Source organism: Emys orbicularis, chromosome 1, assembly GCF_028017835.1.
Source record: "Emys orbicularis isolate rEmyOrb1 chromosome 1, rEmyOrb1.hap1, whole genome shotgun sequence".
NCBI classification, from domain to species: domain Eukaryota; kingdom Metazoa; phylum Chordata; order Testudines; family Emydidae; genus Emys; species Emys orbicularis.
The window spans coordinates 322,736,905-322,757,118 of record NC_088683.1 but is presented as its reverse complement, the minus strand read 5'-3'; the positions used below and the strand labels follow the sequence as shown (position 1 = coordinate 322,757,118).

Here is a 20,214-nt window from a genome sequence, read left to right as displayed (position 1 = left end):
ACATCAACCCAATTCATAAAAGAATATCAGAACACTAACTTCTGGGCATCTTACCTGGCACTCTCTCATTTCATATACAAAATCTAGAATGTAAAGAGGTTTCATGTAATATACAGAATGGAATCAATACTAGCCAAGACAAGCAGCACATATGTCACCAAGCAAGTCTTTATCTGATCTCTGCCAGGCACCCTGGGAATCAATCTCAGTTTTAATGGTAATATTTCCCATAAAGTGTAATTTAAAACCCCCCTTTAATAATTTAATAGAAAATTGTCTGTCATTGTAGCTAGTGGAGTTCTTCCCTTAACTGGTGTATGGTGGTTTCAGCCTGAGCTCTGGCGCCATGACAAGTGGCACCATAATACACTTGAAGTGTTTGATGACTTGATTAAATGGACGAATCTTTAATTAACCAAAACGGTTTCTTTATAAACCTCAGAAGTGTGAACTGAGTTGTCCACTTACTCAGGGCCTGAGCCAAAGCCCATTGTAGTCAACCGGAGATTTTCCATTGAATTCAAGGGGCTTTGGATTGGGCACTGGACTGAAATCAGCGGAAGTTAGGCACCTAAATATCTGTGAAGATCTGAGCCTGAGTGCTGCAACCCACACCGGGCCCAATCCTGCACCCATTAAAGTCAATGCAAAATACCTACTGATTTCAATGGAAGCAGGACTGGGTCCTTAATCAGCAAATGCTATAGATGCTGAAGCAGTGAGAAACTGACCCCCCCACTCCCCGCCAGCTGAACACCAGATTTTTCTTCCATAGCAGAAGGAAAAATCCTGATTCCTGGTAGACAGCTAGCAGGGCTTCACGCCAATATTGCATGAATCCGCTTAAAGGAAGCAGAAGTGGCAACCTGGCACTGATCCAAACTGTTAACCTATAATATTTACCTAGTTCATAGGATGACTGAATTTCCGGAAAGAGCTCTGAAATGCTCAGCTCTGGAGGCTGCTGTAGGTGCAAGGTATTCTGTAGTTTCTATTTTTATAACAATCTGACTGTGCAAGTGAAAGTTAGTGTACAAATCAGACAGGCATTCTGGATGAATGCTACAGTATTTCTGCATGCCCCTCAGTACTTACCAATCACATAAGAAAGAATTAAATTCCAACCAGTGATGAATGCCAACAGCTCACCCACAGTCACATAGCTATAGAGATAAGCAGACCCAGTCTTTGGAACTCTAGCACCAAATTCTGCGTAACAAAGTCCAGCCAGCACAGAAGCCAATGCGGCAATCAAGAAAGAGATAACAATCGCAGGTCCCGCGTTTTCTCGTGCCACTGCTCCAGCCAGTATATAGACACCCGCACCAAGTGTGCTACCTACACCAAGAGCTACCAAGTCAAAAGTGTTGAGGCATCGTGACAGCTTGCTCTCTTCTCTGGTCCAGTTCACAACTTTCCGGCGAAGCAGCTTCTTTCCAAAACTGAGAAGGCCATGGCAACCCATCCTTTTGTGGAGACCTGTAAGAAAGATGCTGCATAATTAGTTAAACCAGCAGTAACTGAGGAAACATCATCTCTGCATAGTAATACCACACTGCTCTTGTATTTAAAGAACAAAACGTTTCCACTTTACACCTTTTGACTCTTCAAACTGGCTGCCTGGGTCTTCAGAGTTTTATCTGCTTACTGCACAGTCAAATCACTCCTGCTCATAGAACAACATGTACATATAAAATACTAAATAAAATGTACAATAAGGCCATATGAAATTTACACTTCAGATGTTTGGTAATACACAGTGATATAACACTTACTGAAAAATGCATATTATGAAACTGAACTCATTGTACCAGCTACGAAATCTATAATATCGACCCATGTAACAGAGACATTAGCTGAAGGAACAAACAAATTCATTTTTCAGAAGACACTAACCAAATACTTTGGCTTAACCCCGTGATATAAATCAATGGCTCTTACTCAGTAAAAATCATTATTATAACTGCAGGAAAAAAGTTTAGGATTTCATACATCCCACTGTTTAGGAAAATATCTAAGTCAACGCTAACAGTAAAGCCTTTCATGAGCTACATGAATTCAAACAAGCAGCAAGGCAAATCTCAGAAAAATCTCATTTGCTGAACTGTCGGCGTTCCAAAGCACACAGAGTGAGGAAAGTATTTTTTCCCTTCATATAGAAGATAGAACTCTTTACCTAATGGTATTAGCATGTCAACAACCACTGACAATTCTTTGAGTTAGGACCACATGCAAGTATACATCTGTTAGATTTGTCTTCAGACAGATGGCCGTTCACTCCCAAAAAGCAAAAGTACCATAGAACTATACACTTCAAATTGGTACAGTAACTCCTCACTTAACGTTGTAGTTATGTTCCTGAAAAATGCGACTTTAAGCGAAACAATGTTAAGCGAATCCAATTTCCCCATAAGAATTAATATAAATAGGGAGGTTAGGTTCCAGGGAAATTTTTCACTCGTCTGAGCCCTCAAGGGTTAACACATTGTTGTTAATGTAATCTCACGCTCTACAAGGCAGCACGAATGGAGGGAGGAGACACAACAGACGCATGGCAGTGGCTGCAAACATTCCCTGCCGAAACTGAGGAAACTGAACATGATGAACTGAACCCATGCTATCCCACTGTAGCACACCACTCCCTCCACTTTCCAAAGTGCTGCGGGGTGCATGTGTGTGTGACACAGAGACACACAGTGTGTGTGTGTGTGTGAGAAACACACATTTCCCCTTTAAGTACGCTGACCCCACTCTAAGTACACTGCCTTCTTAAGTAGATCAGCAAGTTGAGACAGCAGCTGCCGCCAGCAAGCTTCCTCCATCCTGAGCCCTGTCGTGTCCCCCGCCACCTCTGCTCTGTGGAGATGGGGTACAGGAGTGGGGAGGGCAGGAGCGGGGGCGAGGGGGGCACCCTGACATTAGCACCCCTCTTCCCCCCACCCCCTGCACAGCAAGCAAGAGGCTCCCGGAAGCAGCACATGGCAGTGGGGGGAGGGACACCTGAACTGCCCGGGAATTGATAGCCTGCTGGGCAGCTGCCACACAGGGAACTTAGGGGAGCTGATAGGGGGGCTGCTGGTCCACCCTGCTTCCAAACCCCCACCAGCTAGTCCAATGGGCTGCTCTTCCTGCAAGCAGTGGACAAAGCAGGCGGTTGCCAAACAACGTTATAAGGGAGCATTGCGCAACTTTAAACTAGCACGTTCTCTAATAGATCAGCGACGTAACAACAAAACAACATTAACCGGGACAACATTAAGTGAGGAGTTACTGTATAAGATAGCAACAGCCTGAGAATGAAACTCACCCCTGTGCAGAAGGTTAGCACACTCATAGACTTTAAGGTCAAAATCTAGTCTGACCTCCTGCATAGGGTTACCATATTTCAGCATGCAAAAAAGAGGACGGGAGGAGCCCCGCCCCTGTCCTGCCCTAGCCCCGCCCCTGCCACTCCCTCCCACTTCCCGCCCCCCTCAGAGCCCCCAACCCTCCCCCTGCTCCTTGTCCCCTGACTGCCCCCTCCTGGGACCCCTGCCCCTAACTGCCCCCCAGGACTCCACCCCCTACCTAAGCCTCCCTGCTCCTTGTTCCCTGACTGCCCCCTCCTGAGATCCTCCCCCCATCCTAACTGGCCCCCTAGGACCCTACCCCCTACCTGTCCCCTGACTGCCCCAACCCTTATCCACACCCCCACTCCCAGACAGACCCCCGGGACTCCCATGCCCCATCCAACCACTCCCCACCCCCTGACAGCCCCCCCCAGAACTCCCAACCCATCTAAACCCCTCTGCTCCCTGTCCCCTGACTGCTCCGATCCCTCTCCCCACCCCTGCCCCCTGACAGCCCCCCCCGAGAACTCCCAACCCCCCCCCCCGCTCCTTGTCCCCTGACTACCCCTCCTGGGACCCCTGCTCCTAACTGCCCTCCAGAACCCCACCCCCTACCTAAGCCTCCCTGTTCCTTGTCCCCTAACTGCCCCCTCCTGAGACCCTACCCCCTACCTGTACCCTGACTGCCCAAAACCTTATCCACACCCCCACCCCCAGAAAGCCCCCGACCCTCCCCGCTCCCTGTCTCGACTGCCCCCTCCAGAACCTCCCTGCCCCTTCTCCAACCCCCTGGCCCCCTTACCCTGCCTCTCAGACCAGCGTGCCGGGGAGGAGGAGCAGGGGGAGGAGCTCCAGACTGCCGGTGCGAACTGCTGGCTGGCAATCTGCGAATGCAGGGAGAGAGGGAGTGATCTCTGCTGCAGGGGAAGCGGAGTAGGGGCTCTCTCTGGCTGTCGGAGCCCCATGTAAGTGACACCATCCGGCCGGCTGCCCTGTTAGCCACGCGCGCTCTGCATGGGGGGGGGAGTCCGGACATTTAGCAATAGCATCTTGGGGAAGTGGTGGAAACCCCTTGCTTGGGATTTTTACATTTGACATCACTTCAGTCTCAGCGAAGTCCTAAGGGGCCTTAAGTTGCATAGGCCTGGTGCTGCCCTGCATTCACAATGAATAGCGATGGGCTGACCCCGTAGGCTAGAGGCACAGCTATCCACTCCCAAAGAAGGATCCAAGTTGGAGCTGAGTTAGCACTACACTCCCTGTATTCGCAGCACTTGCTTAGCACTCCCCATTGTCACATCCTAGTGACTCCACCAATCAATTACAGAGGGGACAGTGTCTGCCTGCGGGAAGGTTGCCAGAGAGCAGGGCCTTTGAGGGGAACAGGAAGGAAATGGGAAAGATGGAGTGCCACCTTTGGGGAAAGAAGTATGTATGTTGACTTTGCCACTCTCCCTGCAACTATTGTCCATCTCCTTATCTGGATGCTCCCTTATGCTCTATTCTCACTCTGTCCCCTGAGACAGCAACCACTAGGCCTGGGAGGATTAGATTTTTATCAGTAAATGTCACCATGCACACACGAAACAATGAAAAAATATTTCCATCGATAATAAACAAAATTTACAGAAAGGAAAAGTAAGAAAAACCCTGCTTGAGAACTTAGAGTTTGATTTAAGGATATTTGTATATTTTGATGTGATGTTCACATTTTGTTTTAATGGTTATAAAGCTTTAACTTTTTGAATCTCAGCATCTGTCATTAAATAATTATTGTCTGACCCTCTCGTTATTTGACAATTATGCCCCCATAATTTCCTGCAAATGTGAAAATTTAAATAGATAAAAATCTAAAAATATGCCTCAAACCATAATTTTGTGCAACTGTGAACATTTAAATGGCTAAAAAATGCTTAAAAATAAACTATTATCCATAAAAATTTTAAAAAGTAAAAATAAAATTCTGCCAGGCCTAATAATCACTCATTGACCAATCAGGTCAGTCCTTTGTGTGCATATTCCCCAAAACAATGCCTTACCTGCCACAGGTGATTGGTCAGGTATGTGATCCATTTTGTCCAGTGTGTGATTCATGTCCTCTCTGAATATTTATCCACTTCGGTACTAGCTATCAAATTCACCCACAGGGGGCTGTACTGCCTTGGCTCTGGGCTGAGGGAATGGGGACTTTGCCTCCCACACCCCTGACAGGAGCCCAATATCTGTGTATTATTTTGTATTACTCTAGCTTTGTGCAGATAAAATAAATTTCACTCTTGTTGAACATACAGTGTTCAGTACTGTGAGGTGCTGAGCTCCTTTTGGAAGTAAGTGAGTTGAAGACACACAGAACCTTGCAGGACTGAGCCCTCTAACTGGTAAGGAAAATGACATTCTGTGCATGTGAAGTACACTCACTCATTGCTAATGATAATAATGATTTGTAAGTGTACACAGTTCTTTATAATGGTTAAGATGCCAAACAAAGTGACTAATCCTGAGGGACGTTGAGCACTGTAATTATATTTACTTTCAGTACATTATTCAGCCACTAACTGTCCCTGTATGCTACACCAGGGGTTCTCAAATTGGGGTTCGGGATCCCTCAGGGGGTCGCAAGGTTATTATATGGGGGGTCGCGAGCTGTCAGCCTGCTCCCTAAATCCCGCTTTGCATCCAATATTTATAATGGTGTTAAATATATTAAAAAGTGTTTTTAATTTATAAGGGGGGGTCGCACTCAGAGGCTTGCTATGTGAAAGGGGTCACCAGTAGAAAAGTTTGAGAACCACTGTGCTACACAGAGTTCCAGACTGGATGTGGTCACTGGTAAACAAGAGAGACAAAGTTGAAACTCAAGCTGTGTGGAATATTATTTGTCAGTCGCTATAGTTTGTAGTTGTTTTTCTTTAATAAATGCTGCTGTTCTTTAATAAATACTGTTTAAGATGGATTGTGATTCCATATATCTGACAGGCACGTCCCAATTATCATTGAGTTGTGGGTGCAAAATATCTTTCAAGATTTGGCCTAAAGTCTCTGCCTTAAAGAATTTACAATCTGAAGACACCAGCAGGTTCTTTATACCTCAGCCATTTTGTTCAGACTCCGCAAAGCTTACATATCTTACTAAGAACTACATACAAGTAATGGATCCAATCCTGCACCAAGCCAGTAGAAGTTTTGTCACTAACATTCAGTGGGAGAGGGAGCACAGAATCATAGAATATCAGGGTTGGAAGGGACCTCAGGAGGTCATCTAGTCCAACCCCCTGCTCAAAGCAGGACCAATTCCCAACTAAATCATCCCAGCCAGGGCTTTGTCAAGCCTGACCTTAAAAACCTCTATGGAAGGAGATTCCACCACCTCCCTAGGTAACCCATTCCAGTGCTTCACCACCCTCCTAGTGAAAAAGTTTTTCCTAATATCCAACCTAAACCTCCCCCACTGCAACTTGAGACCATTACTCCTTGTTCTGTCATCTGATACCACTGAGAACAGTCTAGATCCATCCTCTTTGGAACCCCCTTTCAGGTAGTTGAAAGCAGCTATCAAATCCCCCCTCATTCTTCTCTTCTGCAGACTAAACAATCCCAGTTCCCTCAGCCCCTCCTCATAAGTCATGTGCTCCAGACCCCTAATCATTTTTGTTGCCCTCCGCTGGACTCTTTCCAATTTTTCCACATCCTTCTTGTAGTGTGGGGCCCAAAGCTGGACACAGTACTCCAGATGAGGCCTCACCGATGTCGAATAGAGGAGAATGATCACGTCCCTCGATCTGCTGGCAATGCCCCTTCTTATACAGCCCAAAATGCCGTTAGCCTTCTTGGCAACAAGGGCACACTGTTGACTCATATCCAGCTTCTCGTCCACTGTAACCCCTAGGTCCTTTTCTGCAGAACTGCTGCCTAGCCATTCGGTCCCTAGTCTGTAGCAGTGCATGGGATTCTTCCGTCCAAGTGCAGGACTCTGCACTTGTCCTTGTTGAACCTCATCAGGTTTCTTTTGGCCCAATTCTCTAATTTGTCTAGGTCCCTCTGTATCCTATCCCTACCCTCCAGCGTATCTACCACTCCTCCCAGTTTAGTGTCATCTGCAAACTTGCTGAGAGTGCAGTCCACGCCATCCTCCAGATCATTTATGAAGATATTGAACAAAACCGGCCCCAGGACCGACCCTTGGGGCACTCCGCTTGATACCGGCTGCCAACTAGACATGGAGCCATTGATCACTACCCGTTGAACCCGACAATCTAGCCAGCTTTCTATCCACCTTATAGTCCATTCATCCAGCCCATACTTCTTTAACTTGCCGGCAAGAATACGGTGGGAGACCATATCACAAGCTTTGCTAAAGTCAAGGAATAACACATTCACTGCTTTCCCCTCATCCACAGACCCAGTTATCTCCTCATAGAAGGCAATTAGATTAGTCAGGCATGACTTGCCCTTGGTGAATCCATCCTGACTGTTCCTGATCACTTTCCTCTCCTCTAAGTGCTTCAGAATTGATTCCTTGAGGACCTGCTCCATGATTTTTCCATGGACTGAGGTGAGGCTGACTGGCCTGTAGTTCCCTGGATCCTCCTCCTTCCCTTTTTTAAAAGATGGGCACTACATTAGCCTTTTTCCAGTCATCCAGGACCTCCCCCGATCGCCATTCCAAGATAATGGCCAATGGCTCTGCAATCACATCTGCTAACTCCTTTAGCACCCTTGGATGCAGCGCATCCGGCCCCATGGACTTGTGCTCGTCCAGCTTTTCTAAATAGTCCCGAACCACTTCTTTCTCCACAGAGGGCTGGTCACCTTGTCCCCATGCTGTGCTGCCCAGTGCAATAGTCTGGGAGCTGACCTTGTTCGTGAAGACAGAGCATTGAGTACATTAGCTTTTTCCACATCCTCTGTCACTAGGTTGCCTTCCTCATTCAGTAAGGGGCCCACACTTTCCTTGACTTTCTTCTTGTTGCTAACATACCTGAAGAAACTCTTCTTGTTACTCTTAACATCTCTTGCTAGCTATTTGAATTTATAAAACTAAAGTGCATGAACTATTCCAGTTTTTAAAAAAGCACCTGAATTATTTCAGGCTCATACAGCTCAAAACCACTCAAACAGAATCATATTTCCAAAACAATTTCAGCTTGGGGCTTTCTCAACCATAACTACAGCAATTTATTGTCATTCTAAGGCCATCAAGAATAAAGCAGAATCTTTTTTTTTTTAAATGATGATTTGCTTAGTGGAGACACCATTTAATTATGCATGGCTTACAAATTAAGGCCTTGATCCTGAAACTGGATGCACACAACCAGAGAGTTGCCACCCTGCAGGTCTCCAGGATTGGGTCCCATGTGTCCAGAAAGTCCAACGTGCTACAACATTTTAAAGTTTCTCTTACTCAGAACCTTCCAGGAATCTTTGCATTTGTAAGCAGAGCACTGAGTCCCTAGGCTCTAGCCATTTTCTTCGTCTCCTCGCACACTCCTATTATCTTTCAACTGCAGCTGATTACAATCGAAGGCATCTATTATACATTTTTGTTGCCTTTGAAACAATGAGCACCAAATCAACTTTTCGGCTTCAATTATAGTCACAATAGATTAGAGCAGATGTGACCTTCAGCAAGGCCGAATGTTTTCGTTTCATGGACAATCCTCCGTTAGCTGAGTACAGAAGAGAGGCCACTCCCCTTTCCCTGCCAAAATCTCTTCCTCTACGCCAGCCAATTCCTAGCTGCATAATGGCATAGGGGGTGAGGTCAGAAGAAAAGATCATGTTTTTCCCCCCTCCAAAGTTGGATCTGCTTCTGAACTTATTCTCTTCAGAAGCTGCTCTGGTGTCTGATGTCAGGAAATATGCTCTGGGCCACTTTTCCCTCACGGTTTTTAAAACTACAAACCATTTTTCCTTGTGGTCAGTAGTGTTGTGTAGCTGTGGCTCTGTTCGTGTAAAAATTAGTTCTGGAATGGATGAACTTGTATATAATTAAAATCTCAATTCCCATGTATAGCTGCAGATCAAGATCATTTGTCCGAATGGGCCAAATTAGCATTATTCTCAAACATACACAGATGTCTCTGTCCCCTGCTCCAGCGGCTTTGTCCTGCTTGAGTGGCACAAAGTAACCACAGAATTAGTGCATCTGTCCCATGGGGGATTTCCACTGCATGGACGAGGGGCTCTTGGGTGGCACAGAACCATCATAATGGCTCCTATGCCACCCTCTTCCTGGCCCTCAGTACTGGGAACACGGCTGGGGCCTACCCACATCCCAGTGATCCCTGGCTGCCGGACAGTGTTGTCATAAGTATGGATACAAAGGGCTTAAGAATAAGTGTCAAGTACACCATTACAGGAGTACTGATAAATGTCAGCATAGGTGTGCTGTGGAAATAGCGCTTATGTATTTAGAAGTACAGCTACAAGTATAAGCCCAAGTACTTTCAACTGCCATGTTCCCTGCAAGTGGCTGGTCAATATATGGACAACTACCTAAATAATACAAGCACACAGTGGAAGAGAAAGAAAAAGAGCAACAACAAAAGATAGAAGCAGACGAAGCAATTATTTAGGCCCCGATTTCCCAACTGCCCCGTCGGCATTGGAGCGTGCCCAGTGGCTGGGAAGTGTTTCCTACCCCTCGTTGCACAGGATGCAGCTACTGGGCTTGTTCCCTTAATGCAGGACACTGAGAGGTATGTGTACACTGCAAATAAAAACCTGTGGCTCGCCTGTGCCAGCTGACTCGGGCTCGGAGGGCTCTGGCTGCGGGGCTGTTTCATGGCAATAGACTTCTGGGACGGGGTTGCAGCACAAGCTCTGGGATGCTCGCACAGTCCTAAAGCCTGGGCTCCAGCCCAAATGTGGAAGTCTACATTGCAATGAAACAGACCCTTAGCCCAAGCCATAGCATGGGCCAGCCTCAGGTGTCTAACTGAAGTGTAGGCAAAGCCTCTGAGATGGCTCCCCACTGCTCTGGCTCCCCACTGACTCACACCTCCGTTGGGCTGGGCAGTGAGTCTCCCCGCTGCCAGTTGCAGCGACCAATCAGAAGTCAAGGAGGTGGGACCACCACCCTCCCTGGCTAGTACAACAGCAGGGTCAACAGAAAAAAGCCCTGGCAGACAGAAGGCAGGGCTGGAAGCTTCCCAGCCAGGCCCGTGGGTTCTGGGGGCCAGCCAGCATCCAGGACAGTTGGATTAAAGAAACTATTTTGAAAAAGTACTTGCAGATAAAAAGTTACACATGCTACCTACAAAATGTACGTAGATACAAGTGCTCAGTAACGAATATTTAAAGTACGTAAGTACAAATGTACATGGGAACACGGCAGCCAGAAGAGCTCCTTAGGCAGCCTGTGTAATGTAGTCTTCACTCTGCTTTACTTTTCAGCAGAGGGATGGGCTAAAGCCTGGTGGCCCCAGGATCAGAAGGAACACAAAGGGATTTAAATGAATCTTCACCCCCATTTCCCTCCCCCCAAAAGCTGTGTTAGACCTATGGAGCTGGCCATCAGTCTTCCGATCCATGATTTTTACAAGAGACACTAGCTTAGGCTCCCGCTGCCCCCACATTTGAAATGCTTTATCTACAGGAGGGGCTGATCCCAGAGCCTTTGGCGTACAGAAGTCTGACAACTTCTTTCACTGACTTCACTGGAATCAGACTTCCACCCATTCTTATTGGTTTATGTCTTTGCTTTATTATTAGAACAACTTTTTAATGCAATTTGCCTGTGTTTCTTTGTGTTCAAAATCAAGTGCATGATTATATTTATGATAAAACAAAGTACCTGCATTCTTCCTCCCCTTACATTGTGGTTAACATATCTACTATATCAGGTTTCCCCATTAATGACATTTAAGAAAGGAATATCTTTCAGAACAATGCAGTAAGAAGGTGAGCAAATTCACATCTGATTAATAGGAAAAAGGAAACCGTAACAAGCATCTGTCCTGTTAAATATAAAACTCCACCTGTAAAATAAGTTGATAAGGTACAAATGTACATAAACAGTGCTATCTCTTCCTGAACAATTACATTTTGTTTCACTTCTGGGAACAATTTCTTATCTACAGAGCCTTGAAATAATTCTTGAGAATTTGCTCTCAGAAGTAAACTTCTGTGTGTGTATGAGCCTAAATCAGGGGTCTCAAACTCAAATGACCATGAGGGCCACATGAGGACTAGTACATTGGCCCGAGGGCCGCATTACTGACACCTCCCACCCCTGCCGCCCTCGGCCCCGCCCCCACTCCACCCCTTCCATGAGGCCCCACCCATGCCCCACCTCTTCCCAGCCCCCATTCCAACCCCTTCCCCGAAATCCCCACCCCAACTCTGCCCCCTCCCTGACCCCAGGGGGTGCAGGAGAGGTGTGGGGTGTGGTGGGGGCTCAGGGCAGGGAGTTGGGGTTTGGGGTGCAGGAGGGGTGAGGGGTACAGCAAGGGGTCAGGGTGCAGAGTGCGGCAGGGGGCTCAGGGCAGGGGGTTGGGGTGCAAGAGGGGTGCAGGGTGCAGCAGGGGGATCAGGGCAGGGGGTCGGGGTGCAGGGTGCGGCAGGGGTCTCAGGGCAGGGGTCAGGGTACGGCAGTGGGTTGGGATGCAGGAGTGGTGTGGGGTGAGGCAGGGGGTCGGGGTGCAGGAGGGGTGCAGGTATGGCAGGGGGTCGGGGTGCAGGGTGCGGCAGGGGGCTCAGGGCAGGGGGTTCGGCTGCAGGAGGGCTTCGGGGGGCAGGATCTGGCCCGGCGCGTACCGGGGGCAGGGCAGGCTCCCTCCCTGCCTGCCTGTCTGCCCTGCCCCCGCCCCGCTCTGGGAAGAGGCTGGAACGTGGGGAAGGGGGGGCAGAGGGGCTGTGTGTTGCTTCAGGCACCGCTGCCAGCAGCTCCCATTGGCCGCGGTTCCCCGTTCCCAGCCAATTGGAGCTGCTGGGGGCACTGCCTGAAGCAACAGCCACACACAGCCCCTCTGCCCCCCCTTCCCCATGTTCCAGCCTCTTCCCGGAGCTGCGCAGGGCAGGGCAGGCAGGCATGGAGCCTGCCCTGCTCCTGGTGCACGTCCGGCTGGAGCCGCTCTGGTAAACACTGGGGGAGGGCGGGGGGGCTGCGAGAGGCTCGTGGGCCGCAGAAAATCACCCCGCGGGCCGCATGCGGCCCGCATGCCGCGTGTTTGAGACCCCTGGCCTAAATCAAAGCGGATTATGCAGAAAGTGGAATGATCTACAGAGCAAGAGAAAAACTGCATTCATGTATAATAAAGTCGCCGAGCACACATTAGCTAAATCTTCAGGCACCTCTTTTAAGGAAAGAGACACTGAGCAACAGAAGATCCCATGGATCAGTCTATATTTTCTGTTGAAGAAGGATAGCGGGAGCAGAAGGTTTAGACTTGAATTTATATTACTATAATGCATTATATAAAAGAAGAGTTTGAGCATTAGCTGCACTTAGTGCCATCTCTCATCTCTGCAATCCAATAAGCAGTTGCAGTTCTCCCTCAATGTCCTTTTATCTTCATCAAATGACTCCCCCAACATAGCTATGAACATGAAGAGATATCACTGGGATTCATTACTAATATACAAGTAGAACAAACGGCTTTACTTGTGCAAAACAATTGTTTTTGACAAACAGTAGCATTACACCTAGGATAAGTTTGGCCCTTAGTCTTTTAAAAATAGGCCTGCTTCTTGAACAAGCACTTATTAAAGAAGCATATTTTGATGTGGCACACAAATAATTACTCCTGGTGGAATTCTGCGCCAAAAAATTAAAAATTCTGCACACAATATTTTAAAATTCTGCAAATTTTATTTGTCAAAATAACACAATATAATCATACCAGTTTCAATTATTTTTGGTCATTTATTTCAAAATACCTGTCAGACAACAAAAAAGATTCAGGAATTTGACAAATAGATTCCTTACTAGGCATATGAATACAGAACTCTGAGTAATAATTCATTTAAACTACAATACAGAACCGTATTTCCCCCACCCCTCAGAAGCAATGCAAAGCCTTGGGGGAGTCAGGGGTAACAGAGGAGCTGAGGGAGAGGGAAGTAAATTACTGGGAAGGAGCCTGGGTGTGAACTTGGAGGGTTGTTGGGTATGGGTAGGAAAAGTATGGAACAGTTTTTTTGGGGGGACGGGGAGGGATTGTTAGGGAGCTTCCCCCATGCAGACCCTGGCTGACCCCTAGCCTCTTCCATTCAGTCAGGCACATCTGCCCCTGTCCCCATGTGTCTCTGTGCCCTCACTCAGCCTCTCCCGTCCCTATGTCTCCCTGTACCCCCTCCCCATGTGTTTCTGTGCCCCCACCCATCCACTCCTGTCCCTATGTAGCTGTGCACCCCCTCCCCCATTACCATGTGTCTCTGTGCCCTCACCCAACCACTCCCCTGTCCCTATGTGTCCCTATACCTCTTCCCCCTGTCCACATGTGTCTCCGTGCCCCCACCCGGCCACCTTCTGTCCCTGTGTCCCTGTATCCCCTCCCCCATCCGCATGTGTCTCTGTGCTCTGACCCAGCCACCCCCTGTCCGTATTTAGCTCTGCACCCCCTCCCTGTCCCTATGTGTCTCTGTACCTCCCTCCCACCAGTGGCCCTGTGGCTCCACTACCAGTCAGCCCCTGCCCCAGTCTGTCCTCCCTCACTAGCCCTTATGAGCCCCTGTCTGACACACACACACCCAGCACCCCACGCTGTCTGTCTCCTGACCTGGCCACAGGCGCTGTGAAGAAGGGTCTGCAGGGTCTTTCTCTTCCTTAGCTGGCTGTGAGCTGCAGCTTTATTCTATTGCCACAGCATCCTCTGTTAGGCAAAAGGCAGAACTGCATTTTGTCAGAAGCTTTTTTTCTGTGCAAAAAATTAGAAATCTGCGGGGCTTATTAATTATGCATGCGCGCAGTAGCGCAGAATTCCTCCAGGAGTAAAATAACGTATTTATTTGACAGCACTGTTCTTAAAAGGCCAACTCTACCATCTTTACTTGTGTTGAGTAGCACCTGTTGAGGGCCTATTCACAAGAAAGAAAGGTGCTATTCAAAAGGAGTATGGGTGGCAGAATCAAGCCCTTAGCATTTCCATTAGCCCCACAGATGTACACTATGCACTGTACAAAAGACAGGTGTGCCAGATAAATAGTGGGATACATGCCTCAGACAGCTTAAAGTCTAAAGACCACAAGCTGGAGCCACACAAGGCCTAGAGAACTATACCACTCAGAAATAGAATGACTAGGGGTCACTGTCATTGGAACAGGTCAGTAACATTTGGAATTTAAGATGTTTGGCCTCCCTGGATTCCTGTGTGAAGTATGTCTGCTTGGTTCAAAGAATATGTATCCCTTCAAGAATTCTAGCTTTTGAAAGTCTTAAGGGGCTCTGTGTAGTTACTACATTGGTCAACACATCACACAGGTGTGTAGAGAGATGATGGGAGAGAATTTCTACCATGTCAATCTACTGCAATTGAAAGTATTTCCCTGGGTCTTTCAGTAGAACAACAAATGAAGAGATCCCACAGATTTTAAGTTTTGCACTGTGTCCCCAAAGTGTCCTTTGAACACCCCCCACATGACAGGCATCATTGGCATATCATCCAGTTTAGTAGGTGATCCCCCTGCCCCAGTGTTAAGAGTTGGCTAAGACAAAATTATGGTAGCAGCACACAGGCGCATGCCAATGGAGAAAAAGTTTTATATCCCGATAAAAATATAGTCACAACCAAGGTTTCTTGGAAGACATCCCAGCGTGGCAGCTGTCATGAGGCAGGGCCCAATCCAACTCCCACTGAAGTGACTGAGAGTCTTTCCATTGACTTTAGAGGGAGGACAGCATGTCAGTATGCTTGTTAAATCTTTAACCTCCTGGTTCACACACACAACCACTATATTATTTGAGGGAAAAAATCTAAAATGTCTTATTAGACACCTCAGCAAGAGATCAGTGCACACATGTGTCTGGTGCAGTGACATCCTTCCCTCCTCTTTGTCTCTCTGCAGTCCTTTCAAGCTACTTTGATCTGCTTCCTGTGTTCTCACCTACAAAGGTATTTACCCAGTTGTACCACCCTTCAAGGAGCAGAAGACAGCCCCTTACAATACTGTCCATTCTATGTAGCCCAATCTATTCAAGATGGCATTTATTGCTTTGGATGAATGTCCCGAGGCTCCTGATTTTTTCCCCCCAGTATCATTTTTAATAACACACAACGTCATTCTGATAGTTGGCTCTCAGCCCAGCTTGGAATCTTATTTCCCTAATAAGCATCCCTTACTCCAAAGGCTATCTGTTCTTTATTCTAGCCCAGGGGTCGGCAACCTTTCAGAAGTGGTGTGCCGAGTCTTCATTTATTCACTCTAATTTAAGGTTTTGCGTGCCAGTAATACATTTTAACATTTTTAGAAGGTCTCTTTCTATAAGTCTGTAATATGTAACTAAACTATTGTTGTATGTAAAGTAAATAAGGTTTTTAAAATGTTTAAGAAGCTTCATTTAAAATTAAATTAAAATACAGAGCCCCCCCGGACCGGTGGCCAGGACCCGGGCAGTGTGAGTGCCACTGAAAATCAGCTCGCGTGCCGCCTTCGGCACGCGTGCCATAGGTTGCCCACCCCTGTTCTAGCCTAACGACCATGATTTTTGTATGTTAATTGACAAGACTGGAGGTTCCCACCTGAAACTAAGTAAATCCTTGTCGGCTTTTTATCTGAGCTTTAAGATACAGAAGAAGCACACATAGTGGGATACATGCCTACTCCATATCAAATATAATGGCTATCTGTTACTCGGAGCAGATTACAGGCAATCTGTCACAGGCTCTCATTTGTCCAGTCTAATTACCAACAGAGTTCCCCTCAGATTTTAGGACAGACTGTGTGAGCTAAACCATGAAATAGTCTTGCAGTGTGTTTTGCCAAAATGGAAGAAGTCATTTTAAAAGATGTTCAGAACAACAGCAGAGGGGGCGATTCAGTAAAGAGCAGTCAGGTGAGGTCCATCGTGCCATAGAGCTGTCTGGGACTCTGCAAGCAGCACCGGAGTCTTGGGCCATGTCTACACTGCAGACTTCAGCCAGCACAGCTGTCGGTCAGGGGTATGAAAAGGAATGATCCCTGACTGACATAGCTGTGCCAACATCCAGCGTACATGAAAGTTATACCAACAAAAGTGCAGTTGTGCCACTATAAACTGTATCCACAGAGGGAGTGCTTTGCCAATGTAGTACATTGGTATAGCTATACCAGCATGTTGCTCTTAGTGCATGCCTGGCCATAGTGAATTCTTCATTTTGAACTGTTCTGCCTAATTCAAGTTTTCTCTTTCACTATGCAGCTGCTTGCAAGGGGAATGCAATTTGGAAGAGAGGGCAAGACACCAGGCTTCCTTCCAAACTAAAGGAATTCCCCGTTCAACTCTTTAGCTGTAGGGTAAATGGAGAATAGCATAACTGACACATCATCCCAGCCTTCCATAGCTCCGGGAACAGAAATCTGCGTAGTTCCCAAAAGTGTGTGGCAGATCTATGTGCTAGTTTCCAAGCAATGCATTTCTCATCCAATTAAAAAAACAATTGTGATCAAAAGAAAAATGTAACATTGTTGACAGTTTCTATTGCTCAGCAGTATCTCTTTAATCATGAATAACATAATATGTTTAAAGGCACACACTCTCCCTAAGTGCAATAAGAAATGAGTCATTCTCACAAGAACGGCCACACTGGGTCAGACCAAAGATCCATCTAGCCCAGCATCCTATCTTCAACAGTGGCCAATGCCAGGTGCCCCAGAGGGAATGAACAGAACAGGTAATCACCAAGTGATCATCCCGGGTTGCCCATTCCCAGCTTCTGGCAAACAGGGGCTAAGGACACCATCCCTTCCCATCCTGGTTAATAATCATTGATGGACCTATCCACCGTGAATCTATCTAGTTCTTTTTTGAACCCTGTTAGCGTCTTGGCTGTCACAACATCCTCTGGCAAAGAGTTCCACAGGTTGACTGTGCAGTGTGTGAAGAAATACTTCCTCTTATTTGTTTTAAACTTGCTGCTTATTAATTTCATTTGGTGACCCCTAGTTCTTGCGTTATGAGAAGGAGTAAATAGCACTTCCTAATTTACTTTCTCCACACCAGTCATGATCATAGAATCATAGAATATCAGGGTTGGAAGGGACCTCAGGAGGTCATCTAGTCCATTTTATAGACCTCTATCATATCCCCCCTTAGTTGTCTCTTTTCCAAACTGAAAAGTCCCAATCTTATTAATCTCTCCTCATACGGAAGCTGTTCCGTACTCCTAATAATTTTTGTTGCCCTTTTCTGTACCAGAATATGAACCCATTCCGTAAGCTTTAAATTCTTAAAATGTGCTTGTACTTTGTAATCCCAACATTTTCTGAGTGGCACAAAACACTTTCATATATATGTCCAACATCAGTAGTCTCTCCCCTTATAAGGTTGATACACTATTAACCATGTAGATTATTTTAGTTTTCTCACAGAGATTTTCTGAGGCTTCACTCAGGTTGCCTTGCTCAGGTGTTGGTCCTGCTTTGAGCAGGGGATTGGACTGGATGACCTCCTGAAGTCTCTTCCAACCCTAATATTCTATGAATTTTTATTAAAGATTCACATCCATCTTACTCATCTGTACAGAGTAAATGTCTTTGATTCTCTTTCTGCTTTTCTAAATCCAGACATTGAAAATCCACATGCACCCTCCAGCATACTGTAGTTTATTGGTAAATATTTTTATTTAAGGCAGTTCTGCAATACAACAAGTTTTTTCTTCCAGAGCCAAACCCTTCAGCCAGGCTGGCATTATAGCTCTGTTCCAGAGGAAAGCATTCTAAGGTACTTCAGACAGCATGTTCAGAGTTTACTGAATGGGGCAGTGAGACCAAGAGACATAATGTTCTCAGCCAGACTTAAGACCTTTTACTGAACAAATAAGAAGAGGAAAAGACAGGATGTAGTTATGGCTTTACATTTTCTGACAATGTATTTCACCTCCCCCTTCCAAAGCACCGTGGGCTAGTGGGTACTTTATAAAAAGATTAGCCATTGAAACATATCCTAGGGGAATGGTGCATCTGATACTTTTGGACATCTGTAGCAGGTATTTTTAATGTTAAAGCATTCTCAATTCGCTTTTACCCCCAGTGACCGAGGGAGACCTCAGAGCTCTTCTGATCCTGTCTGTTCCTCCCCCACCCAGCAGAGGAAGGCATGCTTTCTCCATGGGACATCAGCAATTTTCCTTGAGTTAGACAGATGAGGCCTGGAAAACGCATCATGTGGTCTTTCCAACCCATCGGGGGAAAGTGTGAGCGTTGTTATCTCTGCAGTCTGCTTTGGAATGTATGTATCAGAAGGCAAAGAACTCAGAATTCCCCAAATCTACTTTCTCTATATGCAGGGGGAAAAACTAGGCATAACCTTGCAGGTTTACCTGTATGCATCTGGCATGTTAATCCAGGGGTGAAAATACCCATAACTGAATTACTTCCAAATAATTGTGCTGCTGGATGAAATCCACCTCCCCATCCCAGGGGCATCCAATAAGGCCACAGCGCAGCATCTGTGTGGGCAATATACTAACTAATAGACTGGAATAGCATCCACAGCTCCTCCACACTCTTTACATGAGGATTTGTGAATCCACATAACCCAGGACCCAGCAGCATACACTCTTCTGCTCAAATATCCCCCTCTCCCAATTACAATTACTCAGAATCCGCCTGGAGCTCACTCTGCAGTACACAAGTGATATGGATATGCTCTATGGGGCCACAACCCCCCAGGCACATCCCTACCAGGGGTCAGAGGGTCTGGTGCCAGCTGTCCTCAGCTCAGTTCATTCACCCATATGGAACTCTTACACTCTGCAAATTGGTGTGTATACCTGCAACGTAACGGGTGGTCTCATGGTTAATTGTTTATCGTGAGTAGTTTGGGGGGTGGTTACGGGTATGAGAAAACACAAATACCATGCATCAGGGCTGCGCACAGACGCTAAAATGTGGGTGGCATAAATGTTAGCACAACAGTTAGGGTTCAGTTAAGCTTGAAAAAGGGCAGGAAAGTTTTATCCACAGCAAATGTAAGCGAGCCCCTTGAAAATATGTTCTGTACGTGAGGTGTTAACTTCTGTGCTCTACTATACAGTATGTGCAATCTGACCAAAAGCTATTGCTCACCAGAGATAGTAGCAGTGGCTCCATTGATGCTCTGTGGCATTTGTGGGGGGGAAATTTCTCCCCCTTCAGGCCTCCCACAAATGCCTTACCCTAAGCCAGCTCCTCAGGATTTGCACCAGGGGGAGGATTTAGCCCTTAGTGAAATGTAATTGGCAGGGGAAAAAGATATTACTGCAGCTCCAAGGGGCTGAGTCCATCAGAGTGTCAGAACAGGTTGACTACACATTTTCAAGACAGATTTTACCATCCTCCTAGTATAACTGCATCTTCTGATTCTAAATTACACTAGAAGGGCTAAATAATTCATTGGGATAAATGGGATTACACTGCATACCAAATCAATTAATTAGAAATGGCTTTCCTTAATCCAGGAATGTTTCCACTGATCTTGAGGCCATTCCTGCAAGCCATCCACGCATGGAGCTCTGAATCAGGTCAGGGTGAGTCCTAGACCTGGATTCAGTTCCATTAGATTTGCAAATGATTTGACACAATGAAAGTTTTTTTTTTAAACTGCTCCCTTTCTATACTGAGTGAAGTTAATTTCTCCTATAAGCAACTAAGCTGCATTCCAAATTATATTACTAACTTCCAAGGGCATTATCATGACTATTAATCTAATACTGTGGCATTCCTGTGATTTTAATGTATGCAGCATATAAAAGAAACCTACAGTGAA

The 20,214-nt window shown here is 46.4% G+C and overlaps 1 protein-coding gene across 1 annotated transcript in view; it reads right to left on the bottom strand.

Moving 5' to 3' along the window:
• The window catches only part of SLC7A1 (solute carrier family 7 member 1), a 66,774-nt gene that overhangs the window by 23,603 nt on the left and 22,957 nt on the right, over positions 1–20,214 (bottom strand). The window contains exon 2 of the mRNA XM_065419805.1: positions 1,096–1,479. Coding sequence (XP_065275877.1) covers positions 1,096–1,465 — 370 coding nt within the window. The 5' untranslated portion in view covers positions 1,466–1,479. The remainder of the gene's footprint in view (positions 1–1,095; positions 1,480–20,214) is intronic.